General features: G+C 47.3%; 2 protein-coding genes across 5 annotated transcripts; one reads left to right on the forward strand and one right to left on the reverse strand.

Moving 5' to 3' along the window:
* Positions 1–26: 26 nt before the first annotated feature.
* On the reverse strand, positions 27–9,672 carry vsig10 (V-set and immunoglobulin domain containing 10). 4 transcript variants are annotated; one of them, XM_061671320.1, is made up of 10 exons: positions 8,151–8,335; positions 7,756–8,082; positions 4,935–5,246; positions 3,949–4,254; positions 3,111–3,395; positions 2,912–3,025; positions 2,083–2,131; positions 1,662–1,801; positions 1,490–1,591; positions 27–888 (listed from the first exon to the last, which is right to left on the reverse strand). In XM_061671320.1, exons 1-9 carry the CDS (start codon positions 8,191–8,193, stop codon positions 1,527–1,529), a joined length of 1,641 nt encoding a protein of 546 aa, XP_061527304.1. In that variant the 5' UTR covers positions 8,194–8,335; the 3' UTR covers positions 27–888; positions 1,490–1,526. The 4 variants fall into 4 exon arrangements, 3 of the variants coding, with proteins under 3 accessions (XP_061527304.1, XP_061527303.1, XP_061527305.1); XM_061671319.1 differs by lacking the exon at positions 27–888 and adding an exon at positions 9,666–9,672 and having other exon boundaries at positions 1,091–1,591; positions 8,151–8,218; XM_061671321.1 differs by lacking the exon at positions 27–888 and having other exon boundaries at positions 1,091–1,591; positions 2,083–2,095.
* A 2,141-nt stretch (positions 9,673–11,813) lies between these two features.
* LOC133400493 (protein FAM240C) lies at positions 11,814–18,246 on the forward strand. The gene is made up of 3 exons (XM_061673254.1): positions 11,814–12,121; positions 13,853–13,974; positions 17,981–18,246. The coding sequence occupies exons 2-3, from the start codon at positions 13,853–13,855 to the stop codon at positions 18,123–18,125; spliced, it is 267 nt and encodes an 88-aa protein (XP_061529238.1). The 5' UTR covers positions 11,814–12,121; the 3' UTR covers positions 18,126–18,246.
* Positions 18,247–18,371: the final 125 nt, after the last annotated feature.

The following is an 18,371-nucleotide window of genomic DNA, read 5'->3' on the forward strand; positions in this document are numbered from 1 at the left end:
CCAGTGGCTCTTTCTTGTGGTCCATGAAAGAATCATTGAATTGTATAATGTTACAGTGGCTTCAACTTTTTTTTTTTTTTTTTTTTTTTATAAATCTACTACAGTATGTTTAGTACAGTTCAGTTGTATTTAACTTTTGAGTACAGTATATTTTAATTGTATTTTTTAGAAATCTTTTTCACAAATTTAGATACATTTTTTATTGAACTTATGTGCAACATATTTTAATTAAATCGAAGTACATTTTTATCCAATACTTAAGCGGAGCGTTTTTTGTTCAACGTATAATGCAATTTTGAGGAATATGATTTATTTATTTTTTAAATGAACACTGGGGCCTACTATGCTACTGTATTTTATTTGTTAGTCATTATGGTGACATTTGGATAGGCTAAGTAAAATTTGAAGTGGTACATAAAGTAAAAAGTTTGAGAACTATGGTATTCGACTTTTTTTTTTTTTTTTTTAAAACACATTTTGAAGCTTCTAGTCCAAACATGTAACGTTACACTTTTATTCGCATTTTTTAATAGTAGTAAAATATTTTTGTTTAAAGAACATTTGTAAAGCACTTTTCAGTGAAAATAAAGTCTAAAAGTTCTACAGAGATAAAACCTGAATTCAACAATCAAAGACAACTAGAAAAGCAATTGCTAAAAGTGTTTTAAAAAGGACCGTGGATATTGGATTTTTCGTCCGTTCAGATATCAGCCTTGATGTGTTGCCATGTCAATGTAACCTGCCCATGGACCGTCAACTGGATGAGCAACGGGACCGTTTGTCGAACCAATCACATTCGTCCTCATGGTGCTGGCCTCAATGACGTCAGCATACAAAAACTTGCCGTCCGTTTAGTCGGTCAGAGCAAAACTGTTCGACTGTAGCGATCTGCACACATGAATTCAGTTATTAATAAGAAACAATGCATTTTATTGACATTTTTCTATGTTTCTTTAGAACGGTTGCTATTTTTAACGCATTCATAATAATTAGCATTAGTGTCAAATTATGAAACTCAATAGCCGAGATACGCACCTCTTGACTTTTTGAAATGAAACATGAAGAGACAAAAGAATTGCATAACAAATAATTTAAAACAAATAGCATTTATGAATAAATATTTTCATACAAATAAACCCCAAAGCTATTTTTAAAAAATGCAGATGAAAAATCATGATAGTATAATGAATAATTTTTAAAAAAGAAATAAAAAAATAATCCCCCCCCACGTAAATTAAAAAAATTAAATCTTGGGAAATATAACAAAAATATAAGCTTGTTGCACATAACTAAGTTTTTTTTAATGAGCAACAATCATCATTATTTATTAAATTCAATTTCATCCATTTATTCTAGTAATTTACAACAACCCTAAAAACAACAAGCAGGAAGTGGATGACAGTTGTACACATTTGAATATCAACATGAAAACAAAATTCCTCATCTTCCAAATGTCCAATTGTTCATGCTGAGCTTCCTGTTCACTTGCATTCATAATGCTTCGCTCCAATAAAAGCCCCCGACACTCAGAGGGTCACCAGGTCCGGCGCTTCCTCCCTGGCGTTTTCATTTCCCACACCCTCCTGCTCACCTGTAGGGGGCGACACTAGCATGAAAAAACAAAAATCCCATCGTGGCGCACCCTGGCGTCAAGAGCGTACCGGACGGGAGGCGGTGGATCTGGACCAGCGTGGTCTGACGCACGTCCGTTATTGGGGGGAGGCGCGCAACGGCCTGGAAGATCTGCTCTTCATCAGATTCCACCAGATTCAGAACGTCGCCTCCGCCGCCCTGAGAGGGCCTGCCAAGAAACAACACGGTGACCACAAACAATTTGGTGTGCCTTCAAAAATGAACGCCTCACCTCAAATATGCACCTTCTTTATTCATCTCGGAAATTTCGAGACTGAGGACATCGGAATAGTTTGTGCTGTCTAAATCTAAGTTTTTCTTCAAATAGTTGCCCCTTGCTCCAACGGGCGCCACGCCCCAAACGACGGCGCTTGCAAATACGAATGAGCGCTAACAATGTTGCATTGACTTTTTTTGTCTGTTTTTTGCCGACGACGGCGGCGGACTCACCCGAAAGGTCCTCCTGCAAAACAAACAGCAGAAAGGAAGGTCAGCAAAGCTGCAGGGAGAAAAAAAAAAAATAAATAAATAAAAAAAAATATTTGTATTTTTCTGTGGGGGGGGTTGTCCTCCTAACTCAGTTAGGAGAATTTGAGAAAACATCAACAGCCTTTGCTAAATGGTTAGCATTCGCGACGAGCATTAGCGTGCGTCAGCAATTACCATTTTAGGTCAAAAATATATATATAATAAGTACGCTGACTACCATTCAGCCCACTCATACATATCATATCAGTTATATGCACATTACAAATCTAGTAGTGTCTTAAAAGTCACTTACAGACGTGCTTCTCTTTTTTTTTTTTTTTTGCGTCAACCAATTTTTGCGGTCGACTTAGCCCATTTTCCCCCCCACACACAGGCCTAGTGCGAAGCTTGAAACACTTTTTGTGGGTGTGCCAACTCATTTGGGATATTGATGGGGTGTGGCCTAAAAGGTTCCCCAAAAACTTTCCTAGAGCTTTCCGAGGGGTGCACCAACTCATTTGGGATGTCGAAGGGGTGTGCAGCTTAAAAGGTAGCTTTTTTTTGGGGGGGCAGGGGGGTGCACCAACTCCATAGTGATCTTGAAGGGGATTTGTGGCTTAAAAAGTGTTTTTGGATGGTGTGCCAACTCAGCCGTGATGATTATGGGGGTGCGTGGTCTTAAAAAGTATCATTTGGATGGTGCGGCAAGGTATTTCTGGGAGGGTTTGCCCACTTGTCCAAATATCGAACAAGGGGGTCTGACTTAAAAAGCTTTCCTGAGCTTTTTGAGGGTCTGCACCAATGCATTTACCCAGGCAGACGCGGTGTCTGTTGGCGAACAGCAGCTTGCCCACGACGGCGGCCAGGCCCACGATGAGCGCGGCGATGAACACGCCGATGACGGCGCCTGTGTAGTCCGAGGACGCTGCGGAGACAAACGCTGCATCAAGACAAAAAGAGGCGCGGCGGCCGGTCGGTCGGCATTCCTTCCGCCCGGCGCGACGACTCACCCCTGACGCTGAGGTACACCTCGGCCTGGCGCAGCGCCAGCGGGTTCTCGCTGCGGCAGAAGTAGGCGCCGCGGTCGTCCTGGCTGACGTTGGTGATGGTCAGACTGTAGGCGGCACCTTCCCGGCTCAGGGCGTACTTGGGGCCGGGCGCCAGCGCCGCCGAGCCCACATCTCGCCACCAGGCGGTGTCGGCCGGTGGCACGGACGTCACCTCGGTGCACACCAGCGTCACGCTGCCGCCCTCCTGCGCCCACGCCAGTGGGGAAACCTCAGGGCGCGGCGCTTCTGCAGGGTGAGCGCATGCGTGCCGTTAGCCATTAGACAGTTAGATTGCTTGTGTTGCGCATCGGTGTCCAGCACCGATACTCTAGGTGGCGCTGTGCCCACTTGCAGCCTTTAAGAACAAGCAAGTTCTCCATAGGAAAAGATGGACATGGAACTGATCTGTTCAAGGTTCAAATGTCACCAATTTTGAATTTTTCACAAATAATGGGAAATTGCTTGTTCCTAGGTCAAACTCAACAATTTATAAATTCATGGAAATGGTCTGTTCCAGGGTCAAAGTGTCACCAAATTTGAATTTCAAAATAATTGCAAGTCATCTGTTTCTGGGTGAATGTGCGAAAGTTTCAAAGTTGTCTGTAGGAAATAATGGAAAATGAGCCCAATCTTGAAATTAATGCAAGTCATCTGTTCCAGGGTCACACTGTGGCCAATTTTCAAAATTGTTCACATGATGCACGTCATCTGCCCCAGGGTCAAATTGTTCCAATGGATTTCATGGAAATGAAAACTGAACTGAAAAACTGTCCGGTTGGTCCACATGCGTGCGACTTACCGAGTGTAAAAGCACAAGTGGGCTCCCGCCCGGCGGCCAGCGCCAAGTGCTGCGCGACACACCGGAGCGTCTGCCCGCCACCCAGCAGCGAGCGGTTGAGCGCCACCCACAGGACGGACGTCACCCCCGAGGCCAGCACGCGACCTCCCCGGTCCCAGTCGCCGTCCCCGCTCGGGTCCCGCTTCCGCTCCTGGGTCCATCTGAGGCCCGGGTCCGGGTAGCATCCGGCCCAGGCGCAGCCCAGGCGCACCTGCGTCGAGTCGTTGGACTGAAGCCACGAGCACTCTGGGTGTCTGGCGGGAACGTCTGTGCCAAAACACAAAATTTAAAAAAATACAATAAAATTCTCAAATGTATATGTATATATACATTTGTATGTATATATATATAATATTTGTAATTCTTTTGTAGTTTCAGGCAGCACATCTGGTTAGCACGTCGGCCTCACAGTTCTGAGGTGGCAGGTTAAAATCCCCGCCTGCGTGGAGTTTGCATGCCCCCCCCCCCCCCCTGTGACTGCGTGGCTTTTCTCCGGGTACTCCGCTTTCCTCCCACATCCCGAAACATGCACGGTAGGTTAAATGAAGACTCTAAATTGCCCGTAGGTGTAAATGTGACTGCGAATGGTTGTTTGTTTATATGTGCCCTGCCATTAGCTGGCGACCAATTCAGGGTGTACCCCGGTTCTAGGCACCAGCACGCCCGCGACCCGTGTGAGGATAAGCGGTACGGAAAATTAATGGATGGATAGTGGTTTCAACAAATCCAACTTGCCAACGAAATAATTGTTCCCAAAGATGCCACCACATGGCAGAAAAGCACACATTTTGTCAAAATGAAGCTCCTCAACTCACATCAACATAGTTCCTTGGCACCAGGATGCCACCAGATAGCAGCAAAGCACTACTTTTGTCTAAATGAAGCCCCTCAAATCACTTCAACATAATTCCTCTGCATATTTGTATACACGAGTATCAAATACTGACAGTAGACGAGCAGCTGAGCGCTGGCGTGGGCGACAGCGTGCGTCAGCGCGTTGTCGGCGGCGCAGTTGTAGATGCCCTGCGCCTCGGGCCGCACGTCCTCCATCTGGAAGTCCAGCGAGGGCGCGCCGTCGGCGGAGGCCATCGGCGTCCCGGGGGCGGCGGACGCCACGGCGAAGCTCCACGTGAGCTGCTGTGACGGGTACGAGGCGGCGGCGCAGCGGAAGGACACGCTGGAGCCGCGGTACGTGACCAGCGTCCCGTTGGACAACATCGTGGACGGCACGATGGAAACCGACACGTTCTGTGGACCGCCTGCAAAATTATTGATTGGAAGAGGATAACATTACAATGATAATCACAGTAATCACTAATCAAAAGTGAAATAAGATGTATTTTTTTTTATTTTGTTAATATTTCTATGTTATTATTTACAATGAATAAATTCAGCAAATATTTATATCTAGGTTTCCCTTCCCCGGACGCGGGTCACCGGGGCCCCCCTCTGGAGCCAGGCGTGGAGGTGGGGCTCGAAGGCCAGCGCCCGGTGGCCGGGCCTGCACCCATGGGCCTGAAAGGGTAACGTGGGTCCCCCTTCACATGGGCTCACCACCTGTGGAAGGGGCCATAGGGTTCGGGTGCAGTGCGAGGCGTGCGAAGGCGGGGACCTTGGCAATCCGATCACCGGCTACACAAACTGGCTCAAGGGACGTGGAATGTCACCTCTCTGGCAGGTAGGAGCCCGAGCTTGTGTGTGATCGGGTCCGAGTGGACCGTGTTCTGCGCCTCCATTGCTGAGGCGGCCGACCAGAGCTGTGGCCGTAAGGTGGTCGGTGCCTGTGGTGGCAATCCCCGAACCCGTTGGTGGATGCCGTCAAGCTGAAGAAGGAGTGCTATCGGGCCTTTTTGGCCTGTGGGACTCCTGAGGCAGCTGATCGGTACCGGCTGGCCAAACGGAATGCAGCTTTGCTGGTTGCTGAAGCAAAAACCCGGGTATGGGAGGAGTTCGGTGAGGCCACGGCGAAAGACTTCCGGACGGCTTTGAGGAAATTATGGTCCACCATCCGGGATCTCAGGAGGGGGGAAGCAGTGCTCCAGCAACACTGTCTATAGTGGGGATAGGGCACTGCTGACCTTGACTCGGGATGTTGTGAGCCGGTGGGGAGAATACTTTGAAGACCTCCTCAATGCCACCAACACGCCTTCCCATGAGGAAGCAGAGTCTGGGTTCTCTGAGGCGGGCTCTACTATTTCTGGGGTTGAGGGCACCGAGGTGGTTAAAAAGCTCCTCCGTGGCAAGGCTGTCCTGGTTGACACGCCTCTGCAACATCGCGTGGATATCGGGGACAGTGCTTCTGGATTGGCAGTCTGGGATGGTGGTCCCCCTTTTTAAGAAGGGGGACCGGAGGGTGTGTTCCAACTACAGGGGGATCACACTCCTCAGCCTCCCGGTAAGGTCTATTCAGGGGTGGTGGAGAGGAGGGCCCGTCGGGAAGTCGAATCTCAGATTCAGGAGGACCAGTGTGGTTTTCGTCCTGGCCGTGGAACAGTGGACCAGCTCTACACCCTCGGCAGGGTCCTCGAGGGTGCATGGGAGTTCGCCCAACCAGTCTACATGTGTTTTGTGAACTTGGAGAAGGCGTTCGACCGTGTCCCTCGAGTGGTCCTGTGGGGGGTGCTTCGGGGGTATGGGGTACCGAACCCCCTGATACGGGCTGTTCGGTCCCTGTACGGCCGGAGTCAGAGTTTGGTCCGCATTGCCGGCAGTAAGTCGGACTCGTTTCCAGTTAGGGTTGGAGTCCGCCAAGGCTGCCCGATTCTGTTCCTAACTTTTATGGCCAGAATTTCAAGGCGCAGCCGAGGCGTAGAGGGGGTCCTGTTTGGTGGCCTCAGTATTGCATCTCTGCTTTTTGCAGATGATGTGGTTCTGTTGGCTTCATCAGGCCGTGATCTTCAACTCTCACTGGAGCAATTTGCAGTGTGAAGCGGCTGGGATGAGAATCAGCACCTCCAAATCTGAGACCATGGTCCTCAGTCGGAAAAGGGCGACGTGCCCTCTCCGGGTCGGGGATGAGATCCTGGCCCAAGTGGAGGAGTCCAAGTATCTTGGGGTCTTGTTCACGAGTGAAGGAAGAATGGAACGGGAGATCGACAAGCGGATCGGTGCAGCGATGCGGACTTTGTATCGGTCTGTCGTGGTAAAGAAGGAGCTAAGCCGAAAGGCGAAGCTCTCGATTTACCGGTCGATGTACGTTCCTACCCTCACCTATAGTCACGAGCTGTGGGTCGTGACCGAAAGTCTGGGCGTCCCTGCTAAAGCTACTGTGACCCGACCTTGGATAAGCAATAGAAAATGGATGGATGGATGGATTTGATTTGAAAAAAATCTTTAAAAATCAAACCATTTCTTGAATTGCCAAAGTTTTTACTTTATTATGTACAATAAATTAACCAAATATTTGATTTAAAACTGACCTAAAATTGGTTCATTTCTCACTATTTATTGATTTTCATTTTCATTTATTTGTCTCGGGGAGAAATCAGGTTCCCACGCACACATTCAGACTTTTGGTCGTAAATATCGAACACGTTCAATATTTAAGATAGTCAGCCCCGACCTGTTTCGGAGTCTAAAATCGTGACAAATCCACTCTCACCACATTTCCGATCTAAGGATCATCTTCTAGAATAATCTTATAAAGCATAAGATTGTAAGGCGTTTGACATCTGTCGGGAAGGTGCAAAATAGGGACAAAAACAGCTCGATTACGTGTGTCCCAGGACTCAGGTAATGTTAGTTAAGGTAAAATAAGATAAGGCTTACTGGCCACCTGGAGCTTGACACGCGCTTGCCAAGTCATGTTGCCCGGAAGTGTGGCTTGACACCGGTACACGCCCTCGTCTCCTTCCGCCACCCTCCGGAAGTTCAGGCTGCCGTCCCCCAGCACCTGCAGCCGCGGCCCGACGCCGCCGTCGGTCGGCGCCGCCTCGGAGGAGCCCACCTCGCCGCCGTCCTTCAACCAACGCGTGTGGGACGGCGTCACGGAGCCTTCCGAGTAACACGGAAGTAGGACGATGTCGCCGGGCGAAGCCGTGACGACGGTGGACTCCGCCGGCGACTCTGACGTGTCCTCCGACGCCCAAACGGCAACTGTAACAAAACATGGCCGTTTGGAAAGTATTCCATACCTGCTGCTCACATGAGCGGCCCACGCTCACCTGTTGCGAACACACACACGGCCACCAACGTCCTCCTCATCATCGCCAGACGCTCCTCATGGTTACAACTATTTAAAAAAAAAAAAAAAATGGGGTAAAATGTTCCCCGTCCAACCAGTTGGACCAGTTCACGTACGCCGTCCAACCCAGGTGAGTTCGGAAAACAACAGAGCGGCCATGTTGGCGTCACCACGACCCTCCTCCTCGTTGTTAGAAATCCCGCTGTTTCTAGGGAGGACGCGCCCCACTGCAATACGATTGGCTGCTGCATCCAGGTAGGAAACGTCCAATATGGCTGTCGCAGCCCGCTCAAGGGACGTGCCTACGGGGCGGTCACATTGGTGGGGGCAACTTTCACGTCAAAGGCTATGCATGGATATAGAAAAGAGGTCATAACTTCCTAATTTCGCAACCGATTTTAATGACTTTTACTTTGTCAACTACAAAGTGTGTGCTATAAATACAGTACATTTAAACTTAATTATAAATAAAAATATTAATTGAAAACCCGTTACTCTAAAGTGATGAATCATTTTGTGTCAAATCAAAATGAATTTATACAGCACTTTTGATAAATTAAAATGAAACACAAAGTGCTTTACAAAAATTTACACAAAGACAACGACACTCACTATCAATCAGTCTGGTCAGCAAACAGCTTCTTTCATTCAGTCATTTAAGTGAATAAAGCAAAAAATGTTTCTGCAGGGCCAAATGCATGCGTAACCAACAACACATGCTTGGGCACTTGCAGTTTTTCTCAATTGCTAAAACACATTTCTTGAAACCGCCACCCATTTTCTCAGTATCTTAAACACAAATCCTAAAATTCAAGCTACGTTCACAAAATCCCTGACTCTTCCTGCAAACCAAACCACTGACCCCAAGTCAATCAAAATGAAAACCCCCCACTGAACAGTTACTACACACTACATAGTGTAGCGTATATGGGGCTTCAATAAAAATGTAATTAATTGGCAAAAAGATACGAAGGGAGGTAAACTCCTGCGTTCAATTCCAGGTTAGTCCGATTTATGTTTTTATCGTTAAAAATCAAACAAATTTTATCTCATAGAGGGCACCATGTCACTTTTTGTGTACGAAACTCCGGGAAAGTTACGAGAACCCTTTTATCAGTTTCATAACTAAAGGTTGCTACATTTTATGCAACACGAGTTCTAGATGACAGAGGTTTACTTCAACTCAATACACACACAAAACAACTAAGAGTGGAATTTTATAGAATATTTAATGACATCTACAAGGGATCTAGAGGGAAACACACAAAGGGGTCTAACTAAAAAAAAAAAAAATAACACTAATAATGGTAAAAAGGAGAAAAATAGGGACACAGAACACTGTGTGTTGCTGGCTAAAAATGTGAATGTGCGCGTTTAATGCGTTGAATCAGAGCGAGCGAGAGCAAAGTTGGGAGCTGTGTGAAGCTAATAATTTCCCCCAAATGATTATACACTAATCTTGCATATCATGGCGACAATTGCAGCGTCTACTCACGAACGTAGATCAGCCGGTCGGCAGGGTGGTCCGCCTCGGTCGTCTCGGGACGTGAGGAGGTAGGTTCGGTTGACGAAAAAGATGCACAAAAATAAAACAAAACAGGGAAAGAAGTTGTTGTTCGCGCGTTCTGTGGGAGGTTACGACTGTTTCTCTTCCTGCCTCCTCGGGCACTCACGAGCAATTTCAGAGCCAACACGCTTGGCCGGAAGCGTACCTGGCGGTTTAGTAGCAGCTGCTCTGGTCGCCTAGCGGTGGCCCACGTAGCGTCTGGGAAGCCGAGACCGTTGTCATTCCGGCCTTCGCGTTGGCCGAACCGCGTGTCCGAACAAAAGGAGAGAGGGGGGAGCTGGGGAGCCGATAGAGAGAGAGGCTGGCAGCAGGAGTCGGGGGTTAAATACCCCGGGGGGCGTGTCGAAGAGGACCGAGGACCAAACGAGACCACACCCATCAGCTTGTATCTAGTCTACAATTTTGACCCGTAAAATGGGTTTAAAATCATATATTAATATGAAATACCCCCAACTTTGTACTCTTTACTCACAGGTCAAGCATATAGAGTGACTCTTGGCAAATCAACTGCGTACGGTTCAAATCACATTTCATGCTGCTTGGAGTCAAACCAAGACAAACAGCTTGTAGAGTTGACACACTGACACAGACATCAAGGCATACATTTGTAATAATTGGGCAGAGTTGGTAAAATATCAAAACACAACTTTTCCTTCGGTTAAACATCAATTGCGAGTTCACGTTTCGGCTCCGCAGTTCCTCCCAACGGCAGCGGGTGTCGCCATTTGTCGACTAGTCCCGTTCGGCTTCTGCCAGTTCAAACGAAGAAAAGGACTCTTTGATGACTGTAAAACTAAGATTTCGAGGGGACCTGCGAATTACATGAGGGTCTACTCAGGCGTCCTCACAGCGGGGCGGCTTCGAAGAATGCCGTTTATCGAGCCGTGGGGAGTCACTGAGTCACCTCAGGTTGCGAGGAGCACGTCCGCTACAATAGGAAAAAAAAAGTCAAACATAATCATCAGATCATAAAGCTGCAGGAATAATCTGGATCGTTCACAATAGCAATGAATTCTGCCAAACAAAATCCTATTTAGCACTTGTCGTAAAAAGCAGTGTAAATGGAAAATGGATGCATTGAAAGACTTGTTTTTGTGTACAACAACAATGTATAGAGTCATCCTGTCGGTAATGAAAAAAGCAATAAAGCCAACTTGTTGACATCTCTGACTCTTCGGCCTCCGCCGGACAGCGAATCCGCTCGGGTTGGGCCGCACAATCCACGGAAAAGCATATTGGCCGCGAAAGTTTCATCTGTCATTGTTTTTTCCCTCCTACCGTCTTCCTCCTGGACCACTTCTTACTCTTACTCGGCCTTTGTCTCTCGTATTATCTCTATCCAAAGTGAAACTTCAGCAACCAGTGCCCACTAACGCGCCTTTTATTGATTTCTTCACATTATGAGGCACGAGTGCGATCAATTTTGAGTTGCTGTGTTGATGTCGAAGCAGCTGCGCTTTAATTGAGTTTGACTCCATTAAAGAGGGAATTCCTCGTTGGTGGGAAATAATTGCGCAAGAGGGAAGAAGCTGCCGGAATGTCTGCTAGTTTGAGTTTGCGTTGTTGGGTAGCGCTTACCCGAGGGAAGGAGCTGGATTTCTAGGATCCGGCAGTCCCGATTGTCCGTCGCGGTCGGAGTTGGCCCTTTTTTAGTGGCAGCGCCAAACCACACTGTGATGGATGAAAGCAGACCTGATTTCATCTCATCTATATATTCAGTAGTAATCTAATCTAATCTGATTTTATATACTGTCTATATATATCTGATGCGGGTGCCACGTTGGACGACTGGTCAGAGCGTCTGCCTCACAGTTCTGAGGACCGGGGTTCAATTCCCGGCCCCGCCTGTGTGGAGTTTGCGTGGTTTTTCTCCGGGCACTCCGCTTTCCTCCCACATCCCCAAAACATGCGTGCGAGGTTAATTGAAGACTCTAAATTGCCCGTAGGACTGAATGTGAGCGCAAATGGTTGTTTGTTTCTATGTGCCCTGCGATTGGCTGGCGACCGGTTCACGTAACTTACAGTCCACTAGCTTAATGCTAACAAAACTAGCATCGATGTCGCAGTAGTTGTGACCCTTTAAGCAATGCAAAATGATGATTATTCTAATTATTATTACAGTGCTGAGCAACAGCGGTGGCAATACAGTGCTTTCGGCCTGTACTTTACAGGGACTTTAAACACGGGGGGCCGGGGCGGCTCTGCTCGTTCATTTGCCGCTTGGAGACAGACGAGCTGTGAATTGTACATGACATCATCACGAGCGCAGATCACATGGCCAGCTCCCTTACACTGCGACTGGTCAAACGCACACGCACGCGCACACGCACACGCTCACGGTCTCCTTCAATCTCATTCACCGAAGGACAAAACGCGAAACGAAGGTTGGTGATTTTCATCATTTCATAAATAATTATGAGGCGATAGATTCGATTTCATCTCTGTTGTTAGTTTCTTTCATGTTTTATCAAAGTTCACATTAAAAAATGAACACTTTGTCATATAAAAAGTATTTTCCCCTCTAAATCATCGGCATTATTCAATAATTATAAATAGCAACACAAATTATTATGTTTTTGACTTTTCATGGCAACAAATATACGGTCGGTACGGAAAGTTTTCAGACGCCCTTCCATTTTTCACTCTTTGTTATATTGCAGCTATTTGTTAAAATCATTTAAGTTCATTTTCCCCATCATTCATGGACACACAGGGCCCCATATTGACAGAAAAAAATGGAATCGATGACATTTTTGCAGATTGATTCAAAAAGAAAAAGTGAAATATCACACAGCCAGAAGTATTCCGACCCTTTGGTGTTGCACTCATATTGAACTCGGGCGCTGTCCGTTTCTTCTGATCACCCTTGAGCTGGTTCTCCACCTTCATCGGAGTCCAGCTGTGTTTGATGATACTGATTGGACGGGATTAGGAAAGCCACACCCCCGTCTTTAGAAGACCTTCCAGCTCACAGTGCATGTCAGAGCAAATGAGAATCATGAGGTCAAAGGAACTGCCCGAAGAGCTCAGAGACAGAATTGTGGCAAGGCACAGATCTGGCCAGGGTTACAAAAACAATTCTGCTGCATTTAAGGTTCCTAAGAGCACAGTGGCCTCCATAATCCTGAAATGGAAGACGTTTGGGACGACCGGAACCCTTTCCCAATTCTGGCCGTCCGGCCAAACTGAGCAATCGGGGGAGAAGAGCCTTGGTGAGAGAGGTCAAGGAGAACCCAAAGATCACTGTGGCTGAGCTCCAGAGATGCGGTCGGGAGATGGGAGAAAGTCAACCATCACTGTGGTATGTGAGGAGAAAAGCAGGCACTGCTCATCACCTGTCCAATACGGTCCCAACAGTGAAGCACGGTGGTGGGAGCATCATGCTGTGGGGGGTTTTTCAGCTGCACGGACAGGAGCGCCGGTTGCAATCGAGTGAAAAGATGGATGCGGCCAAGTACGGGGATATCCGGGACGTAAACCACTCGGGACCTAAGACTGGGCCGAAGGTTCGCCTTCCAACAAGACAATGACCCGAAGCACACAGCTAAAATAACAAAGGAGTGGCTTCAAAACAACTCAGTGACTGTTCTTGAATGGCCCCGCCAGAGCCCTGACTTAAACCCAATTGAGTATCTCTGGAGAGACCTGAAAATGGCTGCACACCAACGTTCACCATCCGACCTGACAGAACCGGAGAGGATGTGGAAGGAGGAATGGCAGAGGATCCCCAAATCCAGGTGGGAAAAACTTGTTGCCTCATTCCCAAAAAGACTCGTGGCCGGATCGGCTCAAAAGGGGGCTTCGGCTAAATACTCAGCAAAGGGTCTGAATACTTATTTCAGTTTCAAAATGAAACATGTCAACAATTCCGTTTTTTTCTGTTAATATGGGGTGCTGTGTGTACATTAATGAAGGAAAAAAATGAACTGAAATGATTTTAGCAAATGGCTGCAATAGAACACAAAGTGAAAAAATGAAGGGGGTCTGAATACTTTCCGTACATAGATTATGTATCACAATGATGTCATACTGTATGCAGTGCATAGTATGCAACACAAACAGTATGTAACATAAATGTCAGCGTATAAATGTGGCAATTGTTTGCGTGTGTTTAGATGAGCGTGGCTCTGATCGTCGACCGGCAGCTCATCCAAAACTTCTGGGAGAAGCGAATCGACCGGCACGAGCGCAACGCCGCCTGCGAGGAGCGCAGGCGCAACGGCAGCGCGCTGCACAGGTGAGACGCTCCAAAACGCCTCCGTAAATGCTTCACCTCAATTCCGTGTAAAGGCCTTCTTAACGCCACCTATACCCAAACACCGTATATGTCAATAAATGTAAATATTCTCATTTATTGAAATAACATAGCTAAATCAATTGTGCAATAGAAACCTGGCTCTAGATGTGATTTATTTGCTGGAAAACCCAAAGGGGACGTGAAGGGAGAATTTATGAAGGTTTATTAAGAAGTTGCTTCCAGGTAGTAATTCCAATGCGGGAAGGTGAGGAGTTGTCTCCAGAGTCGGCCTGTGTACCGCGGATAAGCGCGAATACTCTGGCGCAGGATCCCTGGGTCGGCAGCCTTAAATACAGGCACTGATGAGTGCTGATTGGGAACAGGTGCGCAGGCGAGGGGGTGGCCATTGCTGCGGAGAGAGAGAGAGAGAGAGCGGGCAGGGCAGGGCAGGGCGGGGCGCAAAGTGACACCCAAGTTCCAAAACAGCAACTGCAGGGCACAGATCATGACAAATATTAATAACAACAACAAATGGCGGCACGCTTCTGAGGACCGGGGTTCGAATCCCGGCCCCGCCTGTGTGGAGTTTGCATGTTCTCCCCGTGGCTGCGTGGCTTTTCTCCGGGCACTCCGCTTTCCTCCCACATCCAAAAACATGCACAGTAGGTTGATTGAAGTCTCTAAATTGCCCATAGGTGTCAACGTGAGTGCCAATGGTTGTTTGTTTCTACGTGCCCTGCGATTGGCTGGCGACCGGTTCGGGATGTAGCCCGCTTCTCGCCCGAGAAGAATTTTGAGACAAATCTCTATGGGGAGATCTCTATGGGGAGAGATTTGTCTCAAAATTATTTTCACAAATACTGTATATTCGTGATTTACATGTTTTTTTTGTAAAATTTGTAAAAAATATATTTGTAAAAAAATAAAATATATTCTGCTTGTGAATTGTAGGTGGGCATGCACATTTATTTTTGAGACAAACGTAACGCAGTTTTCAAAATATTCACACAAACAAGTTGAGAAGATTGACGCGTGGGAAGGCCCGTTCCGCCGTCCGCTAGACAAATTAAATACAAGACCACAGACAATTCATACGGGAACATTTAAATTGGAAAAAAATAACACCCTGAACTGGTTGCCAGCCAATCGCAGGGCACATACAAACAAACAACCATTTGCACTCACAGTCACACCTACGGGCAATTTAGAGTCCCCAATTAATGCCTGTTTTTGGAATGTGGGAGGAAAGCGGAGTGCCCGGAGAAAAGCCACGCAGGCACGGGGAGAACATGCAAACTCCACACAGGCGGGGCCTGGGATTGAACCCGGGTCCTCAGAACTGTGACGCAGACGCTCTAACCAGTGCCGCCTTTCTTCCTCTTACTCAAGTAAATATTTGGATGACTACTTTTTACTTTTACTTGAGTCATATTCTAAAGTAAGAGTACAATATTTGGCTACTCAACCCACCTCTGGCCCTCCTGTGCCTTCCTGTCCTGCGCTAACCTCGCCGTCCATCACTGCTAATCCCGCCGCCGCTATCGGTGACCTCGTGCGCTAATCCCCTCATCATTCCACGGCTCTCGAGTAGCGCTACGCTAATAGGCTGGAAAACACGCCGCTGCCGGCCAGCATACCAAACCGTAATCGCAAACTGATGAGTGACGAGAGGTCGCCTGGCGCTAACGTTGGCTGCTGGCTTTCCTCAGCGACAGGGGCGTCACTAGGCCTATTTTAGGGGGTCTGAAGCCCCTTAAAAACTTCTCAATCCCCCCCCCCCCAAATATTTGTTATTACATGTTAATGCTAAAGTTTTCTTGTCTTAGTCGCCCTAAAACTGATCTTCAGCCCCCAAAAACAAATTTGGGTTACCACAACAATGCCCCCCCCAAAAAATCTTAGGGAGAGAAAAACTCTTCGCACAACCCATCCCCCTCCCCAAAAATGTTTTGGGGGGGCTGAGCCACCCCAATCGTCCAAACCTAGCGACACCCCTGCTCAGCTATGTAGTAATTTGTTAATGGCGTCAATTAATGATGTGATAAATGTGCTGCCAGAGGAAATATCGCACCCACCCGCTCAGAACGTCAAACGTACAGTAAATCACGAGACTTGACATCGATTTTATCAGCCTGATCGGTATCGGCCGATAATTAGCATTTTATGATGATCGGCTGTTACCGGCGCCACGGTAACGAGATACGCTCGTTACCGTGGCGCCGTTCTGTCAAATCACCCTCTAAAATTTCGGTGTGGGAGAAGTCATTTCATTCAAAATACAGTAATTTACAGGTACACAACTTTATACAGTAAATGCACAGGTCATTCAAATAGACGCATTCCTCCATCTTGTGATCGGTTACTGTTTTTTTTTTTTTTTTAAACTCGTTGATCGGCCCTAAAAATCCTGCTCGTGGAAAGCCTATAAATCACATGACATTGCCTGGCGACCAGTGCAGGGCGTGATGAGGGAAAACCTTCCAGCCGTCAAACATCGTGACTGGAAGGAGGGCAACGGCCTGCGTGGGGATGTTCGTCATCGCCTTGTGAACATTTCAAGCGTCCGCTCGATTGTGCTTTGCGACTGGCCACCGACAGGCAAAGGGAACAATCCGGGACACTCGAAACAAAGCCGGGCGACCGACAGCTGCGCATTCCGAACACGGATGCTGACGAGCGGTCTCTAAGTGGGATTAACCTCACGCGGCATTAATGTCCCACGACGCCCGAACGCATCCCGGCCGCCTGTAATCGACGCCTGGCAACCACATCTGAAGACCGTGTCTCGATTGACCTTTCCATGGCAACTGAGCGCGCTTGCACCTGCAGGGGGCGCTAACCTATTGATTCGAAGATTGCGACAGTTTTTCTTGATTGCGTTCCATGTCACACGCGTTTCATGTTACACGTCATGCGTGTCTACGTCGACAGGCTCCGTGTCAATATTTTCTGTGTCACGTGTCTATGTGAAAACGTCCGAGCTCGTGCTTCTCAAACTTTTGACACTGAGGACCACCTCGAGAAATATCTCCAAGGACCACAAGTATGTACTTCAAAAATGAGGCTGAGGTTTGATTCCTAAAAGGTATTTTTATTATAGCAAACCAGCGCAACATTATGCACAGTTGGAACATTAACATTGCGCTTAAATATCGGAAAAAACGTTTGAAAGCATCTGCACTGAAAACTAAAGAAGCTATCGAGTAGTTCAACATTTTATTCATGCCTTTTGTAGGCCTGTCACGATAATTACTAATTGTGCAATAAATAAAATGGACACGATATTTTCCTGCCTCGACAATTTGTCGTCGTCGTGGTGGACGGCGGTGTCGTTAGCCGCTAGCGGAACGCCGGCGGACCGGTAGACTCTTGCCGGTGTTGGCTCCGGCCGGCCAACACTCCACAGCCTCGTTCCGTGTGCAGCGTGTAGATTGACACAACAGAGACACTTCAGGGAACGCTAACGGCTTACGTTCGCTAGTTCGCGAACTAACAAGCTAGCCACACGGCGACGTTGTTTAAAATGTCAGCACCTCGCTGCGAGTTGTTGTGTGTGTTCGTCCCCACGTAACACACACACGGGAGACTAACTAATTGATTATCAAATGAATTGACAACTGCTTTGATAATCAATTCAGTACAGAGCTAGTTGCTTAAAATTGTCCAAATCCCCTTATTTCAGTCTCTCGCCAGTAAATATTCTCCGATTTCTGTCGTCCTCCATGAAAGCAGACTGATTATCTTTGTGTGCAATCCAAACAAGACATTTGCAAACGTCTGCTTTTACTTTGGAAAACCACGATCAACATTTTTGTCGATTTTCTGACATCCACGTCAAGTTCGTTCAATGTCTTGCGTGTTCAGCAGTACAGCAGAAAGTCCGAATGCGATTGGATGATTTTTGTGTTTGGGAGCAGAACAGCAAGTGTTGCTGTCGGTCACCGTGGTGACAATGACTTGATGTTGACTTCCTGTTCCTGTTCCTCTTCCCGTCCGTCTGTGTCAGGCTCCGCGAGGAGTGGCTGGTCCGTCTGGAGACGAGGAATAATCATCTGAAGAGCCTGATGGACAACTACTGCTTGGAAAAAGACGAAATTAGCGCCCGCTGGCTTGCGCGACGTCCGCCTGGGCCTCAAACCAACTCAGAATAAATGTCGTTCTTGTAAAATGTTGCTCAATTCAACGCATCTTTTCCTCATCGATGAGTGTCAAGACTGAAGGATGAAATCATCAAGTCAACACCTTCTTTCTTTAATTTGTAACAAAGACGAATGCTAATGACTATCAATATATATATATATATATATATATATATATATTTTTTTTTTAATTAAAAACATTTTGAGTGGGCCGACTTGAGTGCAGTACCACTGTATGCCACAACATGGCAGGCAGCA

The sequence above is a fragment of the Phycodurus eques genome, chromosome 3 (assembly GCF_024500275.1).
Source record: "Phycodurus eques isolate BA_2022a chromosome 3, UOR_Pequ_1.1, whole genome shotgun sequence".
In the NCBI taxonomy this organism is placed as follows: Eukaryota; Metazoa; Chordata; class Actinopteri; order Syngnathiformes; family Syngnathidae; genus Phycodurus; species Phycodurus eques.

What these genes read in the sequence shown, in the direction of transcription:
- vsig10 (XM_061671320.1), bottom strand. Translation starts at nt 8,193, where the DNA reads ATGATGAGGAGGACGTTGGTGGCCGTGTGTGTGTTCGCAACAG. An exon ending in CGCTCAGCTGCTCGTCTACT is followed by an intron (nt 4,255 to 4,934) that starts GTCAGTATTTGA and finishes GTTTTGGCACAG; the next exon opens with ACGTTCCCGCCAGACACCCA. An exon ending in TTTGCAGGAGGACCTTTCGG is followed by an intron (nt 1,802 to 2,082) that starts GTGAGTCCGCCG and finishes GTTTCTTGGCAG; the next exon opens with GCCCTCTCAGGGCGGCGGAG.
- LOC133400493 (XM_061673254.1), top strand. Translation starts at nt 13,853, where the DNA reads ATGAGCGTGGCTCTGATCGTCGACCGGCAGCTCATCCAAAACTTCTGG. An exon ending in AACGGCAGCGCGCTGCACAG is followed by an intron (nt 13,975 to 17,980) that starts GTGAGACGCTCC and finishes CGTCTGTGTCAG; the next exon opens with GCTCCGCGAGGAGTGGCTGG.